At 42.6% G+C, this 16,305-nt stretch overlaps 1 protein-coding gene across 8 annotated transcripts in view; it reads right to left on the reverse strand.

Moving 5' to 3' along the window:
• The window catches only part of SLC5A6 (solute carrier family 5 member 6), a 28,497-nt gene extending 13,487 nt beyond the window's left edge, over positions 1–15,010 (reverse strand). For 7 of the 8 annotated variants that reach the window (XR_015798150.1, XM_088152200.1, XM_088152202.1 and 4 more), the window contains exons 1-11: positions 14,856–15,010; positions 8,504–9,099; positions 4,955–5,020; positions 3,983–4,034; positions 3,663–3,730; positions 3,337–3,491; positions 3,030–3,170; positions 2,666–2,795; positions 1,924–2,012; positions 1,709–1,821; positions 1,534–1,601 (exon numbers count right to left, since the gene is read on the reverse strand). Coding sequence is in view for 7 of the 8 variants with exons in the window: in XM_088152200.1 (XP_088008326.1) it covers positions 1,534–1,601; positions 1,709–1,821; positions 1,924–2,012; positions 2,666–2,795; positions 3,030–3,170; positions 3,337–3,491; positions 3,663–3,730; positions 3,983–4,034; positions 4,955–5,020; positions 8,504–8,833 (1,212 nt within the window). In the remaining variant the exon portion in view is untranslated. Of the gene's footprint in view, positions 1–1,533; positions 1,602–1,708; positions 1,822–1,923; positions 2,013–2,665; positions 2,796–3,029; positions 3,171–3,336; positions 3,492–3,662; positions 3,731–3,982; positions 4,035–4,954; positions 5,021–7,742; positions 8,046–8,503; positions 9,100–14,855 lie in introns of those variants that run through there. The other variant, XM_088152203.1, reaches the window with a different exon arrangement.
• Positions 15,011–16,305: the final 1,295 nt, after the last annotated feature.

Consider the following 16,305-nt stretch of genomic DNA (forward strand, 5'->3'; position numbering starts at 1 on the left):
GCAGGACTGTGCCTTTAATTCTTAATAGCCCCATGACCAACACAACTTGACATGAAAAGCTGTACTGGCATAGACCAGTCAAAATTCTAGTTTTCCAGGAAGAGGAAAAATTCTTAAAAAGGGTGGTAGCAGCCAGAGTGTCACTGGAAAGGTGATGTTTAAGCCAAAAGTAGGCATACAGAGACTCTTGACTTCGGAAGGATCATTCCAATTTCTAAGCAAATTGCTGCTTTCAGAACACAGCAAGGTACCTGAAATAGCACTGTTAGGAATTTAGATTGGATAACATCTAACACAGTGTTTCACAACCTTGGCAACTTTAAGAGGTCTGGACTTCTGGATGCTGGCTGGGGAATTCTGGGAGTTGACATCCAGACATCTTAAAGTTGCCAAGGTTGAGAAACACTGATCTAACAGCTTTAAGTTATTATACTGCACATACCTGACAGCAGTATAGCATCTGGGAAATGGATTTAACTTTAAAGAATTTTAAGGCAGTAGGTATGCCCTTGTCTCCTTTAGTGTGAAAAAAACCCTAGTATGGCTTAGTACTATTGTTGATCTTATCAGAAATACATTTAATTTGTTCACACTTGATTCTAGAGGGCTGAAACACTACGTTGAAATATTTATAGGATGAAACCTAGTCTATATAGTATTGTTTATCTGTTACAAACATTTAGGTCATATAAGTCCCTTTGAAGAAAGCATGATTTTGGTTTTGGAGTAGATTTTTCTGAGCTTTTCCTCCATATAATAGTCTGCTAGGGCCTGAAGACCTCTTCTAAGGCCAAGCTCCATCATCACGCCACTGTTGAGTTGGTTAATTTTATAGTTTACTAACAGAGATTCTACCTGTCCTGAGGATTTTATTTGCTTTATATTTATATGCTTTATGTTATCAGATTGAACCTTAACATCTCTAAAAATGTTTTTAGGGCTACCATTTCTCAGAGCTACCACACAGAAAAATACTGTCTACTTTAGATTTTTATATCTATGAAAAAAACTATGCGTTTTATATTGTTTTATATCTTTTTGTCACATATGATTGGTCGCTGACTGCAAAACAGTTTATACATACTGATAATGGAGAAGTTTGCAAATGGCTGATCACACAACCTTTATCAATCTGTGAACAATAATTACAAAAAGCTTCCTTTGCTTGCAAAAAGAAAACAAAAGAAAAGAAATAGTCTGATTTTCCAGAAAAAGGAACCACCGTTTTGTAATACCTTCAAAACAGTGAATTCGTTAAGCCATGGAGAAGGCATCTAGAAGCCATGAGAACAACAAGTGCAGAAGAAGCAAGTGTTAAGCCCAGGGGGTGAGAAAGTATTAGAAAAAGACTGGCTCCCTCCTGACTTCCTGGAGTATAAGAAGGAGGGAAGAGAAAACACAGGCAGACTTGCACTATTCTGTTACTATAGCCTATCTCAGGAAAGTATAGATCTAGTCTTCCTGATCTGGTCCACCGCGTAAGGCTGACAATTCATTCTCCACATGCTTTCCTGTCTACTGACCACTCCTTACCTGCAGCACCGGACCCATCATGGAGGAGATGTAAGCCATGCCCAGGCAGAGAAGACCATAGCCCAGTGCTGGGAAGAGAAAGTGTGGGGTCAAGACAGCAGAGCCAGACTGAATGCTGGGAGTGGAGATGCCCTAAGGCTGCATCTGACCACAAGTTTTGACAGGCATCACTCACCTAACAATTTGGAGTAGAGCGTGGCACGTCTCTCAGGAATGTTGGCCGCATAAGGGCGAATGAGGTCTTCCATGGTCACTGTTGCCAGTGAATTGAAGGCTGAGGAGATGGTGCTGTTGAGGCAAGGGAGAATTGGAGAAAGATAGGAGGGCTAAATAAGTCAGGATTCCCTTACGTCAGGCTCTGACCCTGGGGCCAGAAAGGAAAGGAGTTACCTCAGGGAGCCGCTGAAGAGGCAAGCTACAAAGAGACCAGGCAAGCCAGGCACTTCTTGAAGCACATCCATCACAAAGTAGAGGACCATCTGCAAAGAGCAGGACATGTGATGAGAAAAAAGATGAAAGGATAGAGGCTCAGACTGGTGCAAAGGACAGCCACAGGCGCTGTTTGATGCAAAGCAAGCAAGCAAAATGCTTCCAGGGGAACACACAAGAGAAAAGGACATCACAAAGTACCTGTCAGTGCTACTCATATCAGATTTCAGAGTGAACACATTCACTTTTCATCATGCATAGATTTCTGTGAGTCTCTGTTGAAACAAGACACTTTCTCTTACCCCCTAGGCTAGAAGTCTGCATGCACATGTGCGGATATAGGGGAGGACGAAAGATACCCTTCAGCAAGTGCAGAAAAGAAGGCTTGAGGAAGAGATTAGAGGTAGTCCCCAGGTTAAGAACGCCTGGTTTAAGGATGACCCATAGTTAAGAACGGAGCCTATTGTAGCAAAAGTCAAGTTAAATACACAATGGTTTGAGTTAAATACACAATGGTTTGAGTTAAATACACAATACTACTTATACAGCATTATATAATAATACTGTTCCAGCCTACATACAGATTCGACTTAAGGACAGACCTTGGGAACAGAACTCATTCTTAAATTGGGAACTACCTGTAATATAAGCCTTGCCCCACGTGCTACCTTCAAAATTGTGCTCATGTAAGAATCTGATAGACCTGATCAGGTGAAGCTTTGAGCTGCTCCTGTGTCAATTCATGCTGTTGGTAGTAGGCAAGCATGACTAAGCCAGTGAGGCAGCTGAGACAGAGTACAATTTGCTGGCAGGGGAACACTGCATAGCAGGACCTAAAGGGGACAAGAAAAGGAGGGACAGTATTCGTTTATTAATTTAGCTAGTTATACTTTTCAACTACCTGTCAGCAATAACCCTTTGGTTGCTTCCCCTTAGCTAAATGTATCATCTCCCCACCCAAGTCCTGGTTCCATACTCAACCAAGTGAAGCATCTATAGGAGCTGCTTGGGGTACCCAGTACTGTGCCTCCCCAACCTTCCCACTAACCCACACGAGTCTCACTCACAGCACGGCCTGGCGCTCTGAACGGGCACTCAGATACCGTTGGACTTGAGCCTGGTTTACCCCATAGAGAGCCAACATCATGAATACGCCCCCAAAAGCCAGAGTCCAAAAGGTGTATCGTTCATAAGGGTCAGGATTCAGACTATTGAGGAAAAGAGAAAAGTCAAGGGTCATAGAAACAACATCAGGTATAAGCCTAAGTGTGCGTATGCACATGAACTAGGTTGCTGGCAGCTAGGTGAAGGCAAATGTGAGTGCTGAGAGGGAGAAGATCTTCAGTTACTAAAGAAAACTCATCCCTCACTTACTCAATGCCTGATATCTTGCCCTTCTCAGCAGCCAGCTCCCAGACACGACCCATGCCGCCAACCTTGACAGCGCCCACTACAATCACAGCCACCTGTCCCGCAAACATGACAAATGTCTGGAACACATCTGTCCAGATCACAGCTTTGAGGCCACCCTGCAAAGAGAAAGAGTCTGCTGTCAAGATGAAAATGGCAAGAATCTGGAATCCTCATAGCACAAAAGCTGGATCTCCAGAAGAACATGGATAAATAGCAAGGATTTGGAGTGGGAGTGGGATGTAGGGAGAAAAACTGTTCCACCCCTTTTTCCTCAGGAGAGCACTTACCAGGGCTGTATACAGGGTACAGACTAAGCCTATGGTCAGCACTGAAGCCCAGATGTCAAATTTGGTCACTGCAACCAAAAAAAAACTCTCAGGGAAGGACCTAATTGCCGAGAACCTCTTCCCAGAAAGCAGCAGAAAAAAATTCCTCATCTGCTCACACTGAGGCCAAACCAAGCTTCTGGGTCAACCAGTGCCAGCTTTCTGAGCAGATCCTCATTCCCCATTCATTATTCAAAAGAACTTCCTATCTTAAATTTCTATAGTAAAAATGGGGCATCATGTTCCTCATTGGGCCCTGAAGAATGAGGTACTTTACTCACCTGCATTGAGAGCCAGGGCTGGGGCATAGAGGACCACTCCCATGTATATCACCTATGGGGACAAAATGAGCACCACTGTTGCTGGACCACAGCTGGTCCTATGACCCTCAGGTCAGAGGAAGGTAGAAGGAAAGACAAACAAGGAGATCCATGTCTACTGCCTTCTCCTCCCAATACCTCCACAAGTTCTTTGTTCAAATAATATTCAAAGTGAGATTTAGAGACTGGAGAGGGAAAAACAGACTCCAGGGACAATTTAAAATATTATATCATGTAATGCACTTTAATGCAACTTTTCCGTCAAATAGCCTGGGCTCCTCCTTACTTTTTGGCCCACAAGAGCCATGCAATCATTTGGCTGAGAAAGTGACTTGCTCTAGAATTTTGGTAAGAAATGTTGGGGTTTTTTTTAACTCCACTATGTAGGACTTATTGTGTAATGTTTACTTGCTCCACACCTCAAAATGGCAGAAAACTGATGTCGTTTCTTAGCAATTGTACCTTGAAGGCTCTCCAAGGGCCACAAAAAAGAGATTAAAAAGCATATGCTGTTCTGGGGTCACAAGTTATGCACCCCTGCTCTAAATCCACAAGTGAGCTTCACAGCAAGGTAGGATTTGAATCCACATTCTCCCTACGCTGCAGAGCAGAAGACAACAAAAAGAGGATGAGTCCCTGGTGCTCCAGAAAGGGTTTGATGAAGACAAAAAAAGTCACAAGGAAATATAAAGTTTGGTATCTGGACCTGGAAGATGGGGAAAAGTGTCATCTAAGTAGGGAGGGGAGCCTGGCCTTGGCTAGAGATGCCAATGAGCTTATATAGCACAGAGATATGAGAAATGAGAAGATGAGAGAAAAAGAGCCAAAACACAGCCTTAAGCCAGAAGTCTAGCAACCAGACACAGAGATCTAAAAGAAGGAAAATATTGTCCCCATAACCAGGGAAATAATGTAGACAATTTCTATACTCACCATCTGGAAGATGAAGGTGATTGTTCCACATAGTCTCACCACCTTGTTGAAACGTAGCTCCAAGTACTGGGAGGAGAAAGAGAACAGGCAAAGCGGTGGGGTTGTTGAAAGGCGGGTAGATGCAACCCTGATAAACTTTTCTTGGCCAAGCCTTTGGCTCCATGGGAAGAAAGGTAAGACCAAAACACAGGAGGTCACCAGTGGTCAAATGGCCTAAAGTACTTGAGAGACATGTAACTGCATCTCCTGGCATCCCTTCTACCCCATGCTAAAACTCTGCCATTTGGTGCAGTTGCTGTTGCCCCACACTTGTCTTCCAACCCATATTACAATTTGCTTCTTCTGATATTCCCTACCTCCTTCATGGGGCATGGAGTAACTTTGATTTTTAGGATTGCAGAGAAAAGGAATACATTTAATAGTTCTTGCAATGGAGGAAAATAAACTGGTTTCACCTGTCAAAGATTTTCTAGAGAATACACAAAATAATGAAATCGTAAGGGCATAGCAGAATTTTCAGTGAACTTATCATTGCTCAGCATGCACAGAAGATCAGTTCAGAACTACAAGGAAAAGCGTAGACAACAGAGATGGTAATAACATTGTTATTAAAATGAACTGAAGCATTTGAGATGGGTTCAAACAGCACCAAACCCAGCATAATAAAATCCAATTTCTGTGGCATTCTTCCCCAGGATGAATTTTGCTTTCAGCCCAAAAGCAGTCTCTTCAACCAGGATTTCAATATTTTGAACACGTTCTGCCATTATAGTCATTTGGCCTCTGAAGCAAAGGGAAAACTGCAAAAGTTTGCAACTCAAAAGTTGAGTTCAAATGCAAATGAATTCATGTCCTGTTTAGGGAAGATTAAAATTATTGGTGGTGTTCATCTTAGAACAGATTACAGGGAAAAGGCTAGAACTGAAAAATGTAATATAGAAAGAAGATAAGGCATTCCCACGCACACAAAAAGTAAAGTATTTCTTCATCCTATCCATGAAGTTTATTTTCACATGGCTTCTCTAAAACCGTGAAGACATGGCTTTTCTTGCAGGCATTGGGTTGGGTTGGTAGATCAACCTGTGATGTGCATGTTTTTATTGGCAGCCTCAATTATGTGTTAAGTTTTTTACATTGTTGGATTTCTTGGGCTTTACACTTTATCTATAATTTTCAATTTTTCTCTCTTGTATACTGCCCAGAGTCACAAACTGTGAGAGGAGGCTTTATAAATCTTTTAAATAAGTACATTTTTGATTATCTGCCATCAAGTCAGTGTTGATTTTTATCAACTACACAGACAGACTTTCAAATAAACAATTAAATAACTTCATAAATATCGATTACATACAAGGCAGACTGGCCCATTCCCATCAAGAGGTCAGGTGGCAAAATGCACAAGCATTGTGTCCAAATATGAATTCTTAGATGATAAACCCAACCCAAACCTGTCCATATTTGTTTTCTTTCTCCTCTTGAGCTGCTTTGACCACAGAGATAAGGAAAGCTCCATTGCAAATTGTTCAGAGAACAAAGACCATGTTTGGGGATCCTGCAATATTTGGCCTGGAGACCGCTACCTTCCTAGGAAAGCTGGAGGAGCAGCTGCTACTTTGCTTGGTTTAAGAACCAGCTGTGCTTCTGCAACATTAGCCACAGCTACATCAGAGCTAGCAGTCTTCAAACTTGTGGGATCTACTTTTTGTAAAAAAAAAGAAAGAAGAATACTGAGTTCCATCAGCCAAAGGACACAGCTGGATACAAAAATGATGGCTCAGGGAACAGAGCCTCACACTTAATGAATCTCATGAGTCATGTGTAAGGATGAGCCTCATTCTCAAGTACAAAGCTGTATCTGATTGCCAACACAAAAGTCTAAAACTGATCATAACCCTTTAAAAAGCATCCAACATATATTTATATTCTCAATGATAATTATGGCAAATGCATCACACTTACACCTCTAGGAAGGAGCAAACTGTTTTATCATTTTTAAGCATCAAGACCCATTTTATAGGTGGATGACTTTAACACTCAGGTACATGTAATTTGGCCACAGAACAAGAATAAATTTATGGTACTTGTCACTGCTGTATTAAAGAAGTCTTGCCAAAAGGTGCTTCAGAGCATACAAAGTGTGAATGCAGTACAGTATCTATTTGCAACTCCTTAAACTAAACATATTTTTTCCCAGGATTGCAAAGCAACTGCTACATGATCCCAGGAAAGTGCATGGTTACTTTAAAGAGTTACAGAAAAGCAACTCCCAGTTGGCATCTCCAGGGGGTCCAAAGCACCATTTTGCCTTCAAATCCAAAACACTGTACAGTCCTGCTAAACCCCACTGGGAACCGCTTGCATATCTAGCAATCAAATGGCTTCGTACCAGACAAAGGGGCTAGGATTGCCATAGGCTGGAAAGTAAAGGATCAAGAAGGAGGGAAAGAAAGATATGCAACAAGCAGCAAAGTTGTCCAAGTAATTTAATTTCGAGGTTGAAACATTCCATCCCTGAAATAAAGGTTAGTATAGCCCATTTTGAGATCAGATCACTTCTGTTGAGGTAGGGGCAGAACATTCGGGGTTAGAATCTTTTGCACACCTCTAAAACATGGCTGTGCTAGCTAGCTAGCTAGCTAGCTATTTATTTATTTATTTATTTAAATCTATGTAGCCATCCATCTCACTTAGGTGCCTCTGGGCAGCTCAAAAGTTAAAACAACAACCTCATATAAATAAATTAAAACAATTAACCAAAAACATAAAAGCACAGAAAGTCTCAACCTACAATTCATGGACAATACAACCATCTTCAGCCTCTCCATGTCCATGGCACTGCTGTCTCTTCAGGGACTTCCTAAAGGCCAGCAAGGTTAGGGCCAATCTAACCTCAGGGGGGATGATGTTCCAGAGGCAGGTGTCACGACAGAAAAGGTTCTCCTCCTGGGTCCCATCAGATGGCTCTCTTTTGTAGATGGGACCCGCAACATGCCCCTTCTGCTGTAGCTGATGTGATGGGTAAATGTAACAGAGGAGAGGTGGTCCCTCAAATAACTCAGCCCCATGCCATAAGTTGCAAGACTTGGAAGCACTGGGGCAAAGGGAAAAATCCAAAGGGATGGGGGTCAGAGCAGAGATCAGCAACTGGGAGCAGTACACATATATCAAGAGAATTGGATCCCATATTTCATTTTATGCCTAAACTTCCACAGATGTATCCTTACTCTATATTAATAAATTTGTAACAGCAGATGTTCCCAACTAAGCCAAAAGGATTGGCTATTCTTTGAATACCTTTGATTGGGGCAGAAAACAGAAACAGAGTGAGCTATCAGTGACTCTAACCCACCATATAGGTATTTTTATGTATTTAACTTGTATGGTACCCTTCAAAACAAATTTTTCCTGGGGCAGCTTACAATACTCTAAAAACGTGATTTAATTCTTTGTAAAGCTAAAAAGTACAATATATTAAACATGCTGGTCCTAATTCTCATTCTACTTCATTGCATCAATGCATTTTACTCTATGCCCACGTCCAGCACCTACCTCATATGTACTGGTAAGTCGCAGGCGATAGAAGATTGGAATGAAGACGTGAGCTGGGATGAGAAGCCCCAGGAAATAGGAGCAACCAAGGAACCAGTACTCGGTCCCAAAGCGATAGATTTCAGAGGGGACGCCGAGAATGGCCACAGCTGACTGGAAAGTGGCAAGCAATGAAAAAGCCACAGGTAAGAAGGTCATGCTACGGTTGGCCAGCAGAAATTCTTGGACAGTGCGCTGCTTCCCACCAGTCAGTGCATAGTACAGTCCTATCCCTGCCGAGAAGACTAGCAGCAGCACAAAAATAGCATAGTCTGCCACAGTAAACTTCATTGTTGATATGGTACAACTGCAGACACCTTTCGGAAAAGTACTGGCTGCTGGAAATTGTTGGAGAGTCCAGCTGTGCTGCTACTATCTCTTGTTCATAACGTAGAAGCACCCATCATGGGCAGAACGGCTAAGCTGAATTCTACCAGGGCACCGGGCTCTCTTTTGTCCACCACTGGCAACGCAGACAGCAGCTCATCACCAAAGTGCCAAGCAAGTACTTCACATCCAGGAGCCTGCTGAGATGGCCATGACCAAGAACAGCCAATCTGGAAGAGAGAGAAGAAAATGCAAGTGAGCAGAACGTCAGAACATTCCATGTCCAAGGACACTTTCCCTTCAAAATCCAACAAAAGCTCAGCCTATGGAGTTTTCTGACCTTCACTCAGTCATCTCAGAGTCTCAAGGTCCAGGACTGAGCAAGGAAAGTTTTCTTGACCCAGCAAGTGTTGACAGGCTTCCAAGCAGGGCCACCAGCTGTAACCCCTTCAGGTCAAAAGCATACTTGGCCCTTTGCACAAAGGCCTATCCATCTCCACACAGCAGAGGCAGGGTGGAGTTTGAGAACGTGCACACCAGGAGTGAAGGAGCAGAGCAAAGCCAAACTACTCAGTCTGAGCAAGCCAAAAGCAGCAGCCAGAAGAGTCAGTGGGAGATACATTCAACAAATCTTTCCCCATAAAGTATGCCAGAACACACACCAAAGCAGCCAACTATGACACTAGCAACCCAGATCCTGAAACAAAGACCTCAGTAGAGCAATTAATGGTCAACTGGTATATTTGTTGTACTATTTAGCTTGCAAGTGTGAGGTAGCCTGTATTGAGGTTATAACAGGGAGGAGCATATCAAATCAAGACTCCCTGCCCTAGAATGTTCTCGTTCTCTCTCTCTCTCTCTCTCTCTCATGTTCTCAGGCCTCATTCACACAAGCAAGCAGCAGAGGAAATAGACAGTCTGCCCCTGAACCATAGCACTTTGAAATGCAGGTTTGAGTTTGCATTACAAAATGTTCTTTCCTACAAAGAAACCCCTCTCCATCAGGAAAAGGAGCTACTGGTGTGAAGGCTAAACTAGAACTTTTGCTCCTGATAGGCTAATTTCCTATGTGCAGATGTTGGGTGCAGTCATCTAGAAATGGAGGGAGGGAGTTATTATATTTTATATATCCTTTGTTCATAAGATCAATTAATTATAAACAATTAAATATAGGTCCACCAATAACACTGTAGGCAAAGATAGTATAGGACAATGTTTCCCCAACCCCAGCTGGGGAATTCTGGGACTTGAATTCCACACATCTTAAAGTTGCCAAGGTTGAGAAACACTGGCATAGGACATAAATTGTTTCTGGTTTAGAGGCAGATGAACAAATCTCTCCTGAGTGCTTCACTATAGAAAGGCTGGCATAAGGACTATTCATGTTTCTCCTTTCTTTTCTATATATAGCTTATCTCTTTTCGCTTTCCCTCTTTTCCCTTTGCCCAACTGTATTGCTTGTATTAACTTGTTGACTGTGTTTATGTTTATGTTGAACTGAATGTTTAACATTGGTTTTAAAATGGTTGTATGCTTTTTGTTTCTATTTCTATTTTTTATTGTTTTTAACTGTTGCAAGCCATCCAGAGTCACACACAGTATGTGAGATGGGCGGCTATACAAATAAAATAAATAGATAAAAGTTGTTAACTGCCTCTCTCTTCTGGTAATCCCTCCATTCTCTTAGTTTTCTGGCTACCTTCCTTTTAAGGAAAAAATCCAATTAAGCTTTTACTAGCATTAATCAAATGCATATAAGCTATTGTGTCAATAGATACGAAGAAGCATTAAATTATGGGAGCCTCCACCTGCAATCTGTACAGCTGTGACACACAATTACGACTTCATCTGATAAGCTTCAGAGAAATAGAGGTGGAAAGCCTTTTATATGCGTATGACAGAAGAAACTGACCTGGTCTCTTTTTTGTAACTGTGAGAAAATATACCCCTTGTGTATAAAAACATGGAAATTGCTGTGGCTGACAAGCCTTCTGACAATCTGCTCTGATTTCCCCAGCTTTTAACACACAGACATTTATGACTGACCATAGAGGTGTGCAAAACATTTCATCATCCATCATTCCAGTTTCAAAACAGAAAAACAGAGTGCTGTGATTTGGAGCTAACAAAATAATGTCCTTGGAAAAGAGAGGACGTGGCAATTAATTCTCCGAGATTGCTGTGATGGAGAAACTTGCACAGAAAGATGAAACAGCCTGAAGATGGCCCAGTATTTACAACAGGCTAGGAAAAATGAACGTTCAGACTTCCACGCTGCTTCTTCCATAAATCCAACTGCAAAAATCTTTTTCTGAATTATTCTGTAAGCCTAGATAGCAGAGGGGGATTCTCTGAAGCCATTCTCCAAAGCCTGTCTTCAGCTGACTTCCACTTGGTAGTGCATTAATCTTTTAAGTATGGAGGAGATTTCAGTCTCATGAAGGCAAAGGAACATTCAGAAGTAAAAAAAGCCTTCAGCAGAATTAGGACAGGAAAACCAGGCAACTTCCTCTCAGGCATTAGCAACCCCTTAGCATCAGTGAAGGGACATGCAGCCAAGTGGAACTCAAGCAAGAACTCTTGAGGTGCTGAGGAATGACATGCAACATTATTGAGACAGAAGCATGGCCTGTTCAGGGCTTAATTTTAGAGAACAGCTGCTGAAGGAAACTAGCTTGATGCAAGTAAGAGAGGGTGAAAAAACTACCTTGGGACAGAAAAAGTGTAAAACAAAGACAGGAAAGCCGTAAATGTGGGGCTTAACCCATGCCCCAAATTTCCTTCTCAGAGAATGTGAGAAGGCCAAGAGAAACAAGAGCTCAGTGTAAACGGAACAAATGCCATCCTCTGCAATCACAGCCTCAACCAACTCATTATAAAACAATCCTCTTAGCAGGTTTGAGCCAAAAATGGTAGGGCGGTCCCATCATGGCAGGGACAGACTACAGACCTCTTTTTTTCTACTGTGTTGGGAAGATCTGCAGAGTCTTCTTGTGTGGAGAACAGTCTGTGACTCCCATGGTCTGACTGCAGTCCATTTAAGTTTACCAGACAGAATTTGCCAGGCCAGCTATTGTTCTATCAGTCTCTCTATCTGTAGAAGACCAGCTTGCTGGGTGCGGATGTGGACAGTCATGGTGGAATTGACTGCCGAAGCAGCAGATACCATTCTATCCTTTGTGGGGAACCACAAATGGTGGCTCCCCTGCCTGATCCTGAAGCCTCCGCATAGCAATGAGAAAAAGCATAGCAAAATCTTTTTTTCTAAAAAGCAAAACCATTATTCTAACATGGTTCATATTTATGTAACATGGTTCATATTTATGTAGATTGTTCTCCTGGCATTTTGGAATATGAACCAAGTATAACAGCAGACTGAATCTTTTGTTATTCTGTCCTCTTTGCACATTCTCATCTAGGCATGATTAATAATTGTTAAGCACCTAAGGAAACTGAGATAGGGCTGACCCAGCAGGCATACAATCTACAATGACAAAAAGGTGGAGAAAAGCAAAGCAAAACAAGCTTAATATGCTAGTAACAGAGAAAAATCCAAGTTAACTGGCCTGGTGACTTAAAAAATCTTAGGTCCAAATTGCTTCAGTGATCTAGCAGTTCAGGTTTAGCCAAAAATAGCCTCCCTTGGAAATTAACAAACAGTCGGAAAGAATGCAGAAGAATAGAGTTATTCTGTAAAGGACTTTATTTTGTGCAATAAATGAGCAAGACCTTTAAAGAAGATAGGAAGAAAATTAGTTTACACAGCTGATTATCTTCTCTTTATAAGAAAGTATCTTATAGAAATTAAGTATCTTATAGAAAGATTTTGATGCCGCAAGCAAAATTAGAGAGGGAAAATATCATGAAGAAAAGTATTTATTCTAAACAGAGAAGAACAGACCTGGGAAAAATAGGCAGGATCAGTAGCTAATTCGGGCACTAGGAATTTTGAATACATAGTTAGCAGGATTAAAGCAATTGCAAAATAGGCAGTGGCTTGTTAAGGCTTGCCAGCCAAAGACTGCAAGTTTGAGGGTCAAGGTGAAAGCACCAAGGAAGGATCCTACAAAGAGATCCCACTCACCCCCTCCTTTAAAGAAGTTGCTTTTGGAAGTCCTTGGACCATTTTGCTTTCTATTAAATTACATGTTCTGAACTGAAGAACTGCTTTTCTTTCAAGGATAGCACATGGCTAGATGCATAGCCAATTAGTTTATCTGCATCTGAGGAAGAATTTCTACAAGGCAGATGCTCCAGACTGCCCCTCTCAGTAGACTGACCTTCATCCAAGAACAGCAAACCTGACTTTTAGTCTCACAGCCACAAACACTACTTTAGGCTGATAGTGCAGTCTGACTGGGCAGAGATTTTGTACTAAGTCACTACAGCAATAGCCACATCCTTCTTTATGTTACATAGTGTCTCCAATGTTATCTTATTTGCCTTGATGCCCGTCCGACCAAGTCCACAGGTTACTTTTATCCATCCCAAGGACAACTTAGGCCAAAAAACAGAACTCCAACAGGACAGACAACTGAAAGTTCCCAGCTAAGGACATTCTGCACAAAACTTTCTGTCTACACTGAGCATGCCAACACATTAGGGTATACTAGATATATGTTGGCTTCCTCTAAATGACAAAACCTCTATCATTTGCTGACTTAGATAAGAATCTCCCATCTCAAGTGAGAGATTCATTCTCACAACTGCCCTCTGACCAGGAAGCGTCATTCTGCAGAATCCAAACCATATACAAAGGCCAAAGGAACTCATTGGGGAGAACATCCAAAGTTCCTCTTGTTTGTCAAAATTAGGTTACAAGTCTAGCCACCAAATCAGAGTCTGGCTGAGCAATATCTGAAGACTTGCAAGATTCAGGGCATTCAGTACCACATGCAATAATTCCAGGCTGATTGTTGGAAGCACTAATAATGAAACTAAAGTTTAAATATTTTGGACACACAATCTGAAGGTGAGGGTCATGGGAGAAGACCTTCATGCCAGAAAAAAAATCAAAGATAATTGTCAGAGACAAGTAGCTAGATCCTATCATTAACGGCACATGCATGAGCTTACAAAAACTCAAAGAAGCAATTATTGACAGACAATTATAGCAAACTGAAGTTGATCTAGATCTCAACTAGATCATGACTGAACAAAAACATCATAGAGCTTTCCTATGTCATTTTTTGAAAAAGTTTCCTGGGCAGGGAAACCTGAGTCTCAAACCCCTTCTCCCCTGTGAGCTCACTGGATGACCTTGGTCTATATCCTTCTCTAAACTTAAATTACTTCAGAGGTATTTAGGAATTGTATGTCTGGAGTTCAAGAGAAAGTCTTGGACGGGGTTCAGAGCACTTTGGGAGAAAAGTCTGACAATAACCGTGGGAGTAGGTGCATGACCTTAGAGAATGTGGACATCTATGCTCATCTCCAAAGAAATTACACCTGTTGAACACAACTACAGGGACAAGATCAGGAACAGAAAGGTTACAGATCTTGCAGAGACAATCAGAATACAGGCCAATGGATGGCAAGGGTATTTTATATGTGCCCCAGGAAAAGCTCTCACCCCATACACAAGCAACCACAAAAGGCAGACTATCCACAGCATGGGGATGATATCTGTTCTGCAGTCTCAGGGGATCCAGACAGTTGTAGATTCTCACTTAGAGTCCATAACATCTTCAGCAGAGTGACATTCTATCCAGCGTTCCCTCGGGGCTCCTTGGAGCTGAACTGGGGTGAACAAAGCCTGCCACACGGATGGCATTCCCAGCCTCACTTCCCCATAGATCAGCCTGGTCAGGAAGGGGAAGGGCGGGAGGATTTAACTAGATCCCTGCTAGTGAGAAGCGATCCAAGGGAAGCACCCCTGAACACGTGTAGCATCTTTGCCCGCAGCCAGGGAAGCGGCGGGGGAAAAGCTTTCTGCTCCAACACTAGCGTAGCAGTTCCTGCCCGAGGAGGCGTTCCTCCTACTTACCGCGAGGCGAGCGGGAGACGAGAGCTAATCGCAGTTGATCTGGCCGCGGTTCCACGATGCACCCACGTGCAGTTCCCGCTGCCATCGCCGCTTCTGGTCTCACCGCTGGGCTGACATTCCCAAGGACAAGCACCGCCCCGATTCCGCGCATTCGGATGACATCAAGCCGCTCGTGCCGCCGGCCGCCACGTTAATGCCTGGCACTGGCTGCGTTCCCACGACGGCGCGCTGAGCTACACATTAGCCACACAGGGTTTAGCCTGGCGTGTTGCGAAAACTTCACCCGCGTGGTTGCTTTATAGCTGAGTGAGCCATGTACACCCAGAGACTGTATTAATTTCTAAACCATTAAGTTAACCATGGACAAACATCGTAAAACACACCCAAACGTTAGCACAGCTTGCTTAACCTGCTTGCTGAATGAATTCATTTTCTGCATATGCACAACACTGAAACATCAACGAATCAAATGGGAGGAGTTTTTAATGTGTAAGCCGCCTAGAGTCACTCGTATAGTGAGATGAGTGGAGTATAAATTTGATAAATAAATAAATAACACTCTAAGCCATAGCTAAGTTTAACACTAACCATTTAAGAGACCTGATTCAGCACATTGTGTGAACCCTAACAATGTCTTTCAGCACCACGAGGTCTGAGGGAGACGCAGGGCCTTTCCCAGCCAAGCACCATGAAAGACCTCACCAGAAATATATTTATACTGTGAGAAGGAAATCAAATTCTCCCCCCCCATGTCAACAGGAAGTCAAAGCCTCCCATTTGTCTCACCCTACCACTGTCTATCTTAAACAGCAATCAAAGCATATGGCTAAATTATAGTAAGAATTGGCTCATCTAAAAAGATTGAGACGTAACAGAAAGAATCAAGAGTCCTCCACCCTAGCCCAGAATTAAATAACTAAAGACCTGGCAGGAAGGGCCAACATTCCTTAAACCCAAAAATCGAATCATAAAAAGATTTCTTCCCGAAGAGATCTACATTCCAATTAGACAATACCAGACAAGGCAAACACAGGAAACCCCAGCTCAGTAGAGTGCCTGACCTTAGAACACTCTCATCTAGTCAATTACACCCTCACCGGAACACCCCCTCCCCTGGAATCTCAGCTAATTAATCACCTTTCTAAGAAATGGTAGAGGGCGGGTTTCTCTTCGCACCTTTTAAGGATATTCCCTATAAAAGGGATTCCTGGGAAGCCCCAAGCGTCCAGACACCTGATCGTGTTGGGTATCTGGCTCTCGGAAATAAAGTCTTCTCTCTCCTTCAAGCAACCGCCTGCGTGTTTACTCCCGGCTCGGAGACAAACCTCGTAAATCTGCATTCTAATAATACCCCACCTTTCAAGTTACAAAACATTCAGGTTAATAACCTTCCGTAGTGGTGAGCAATGAGATATTGCTCAGTGAGATAGCTCGATTTGCTACTAACTCA

The sequence above is a fragment of the Python bivittatus genome, unplaced genomic scaffold, assembly GCF_059951505.1.
Source record: "Python bivittatus isolate LINGU-HERP-01145 unplaced genomic scaffold, Pbiv_v1 ctg000690_np1212, whole genome shotgun sequence".
Lineage (NCBI taxonomy): Eukaryota > Metazoa > Chordata > Lepidosauria > Squamata > Pythonidae > Python > Python bivittatus.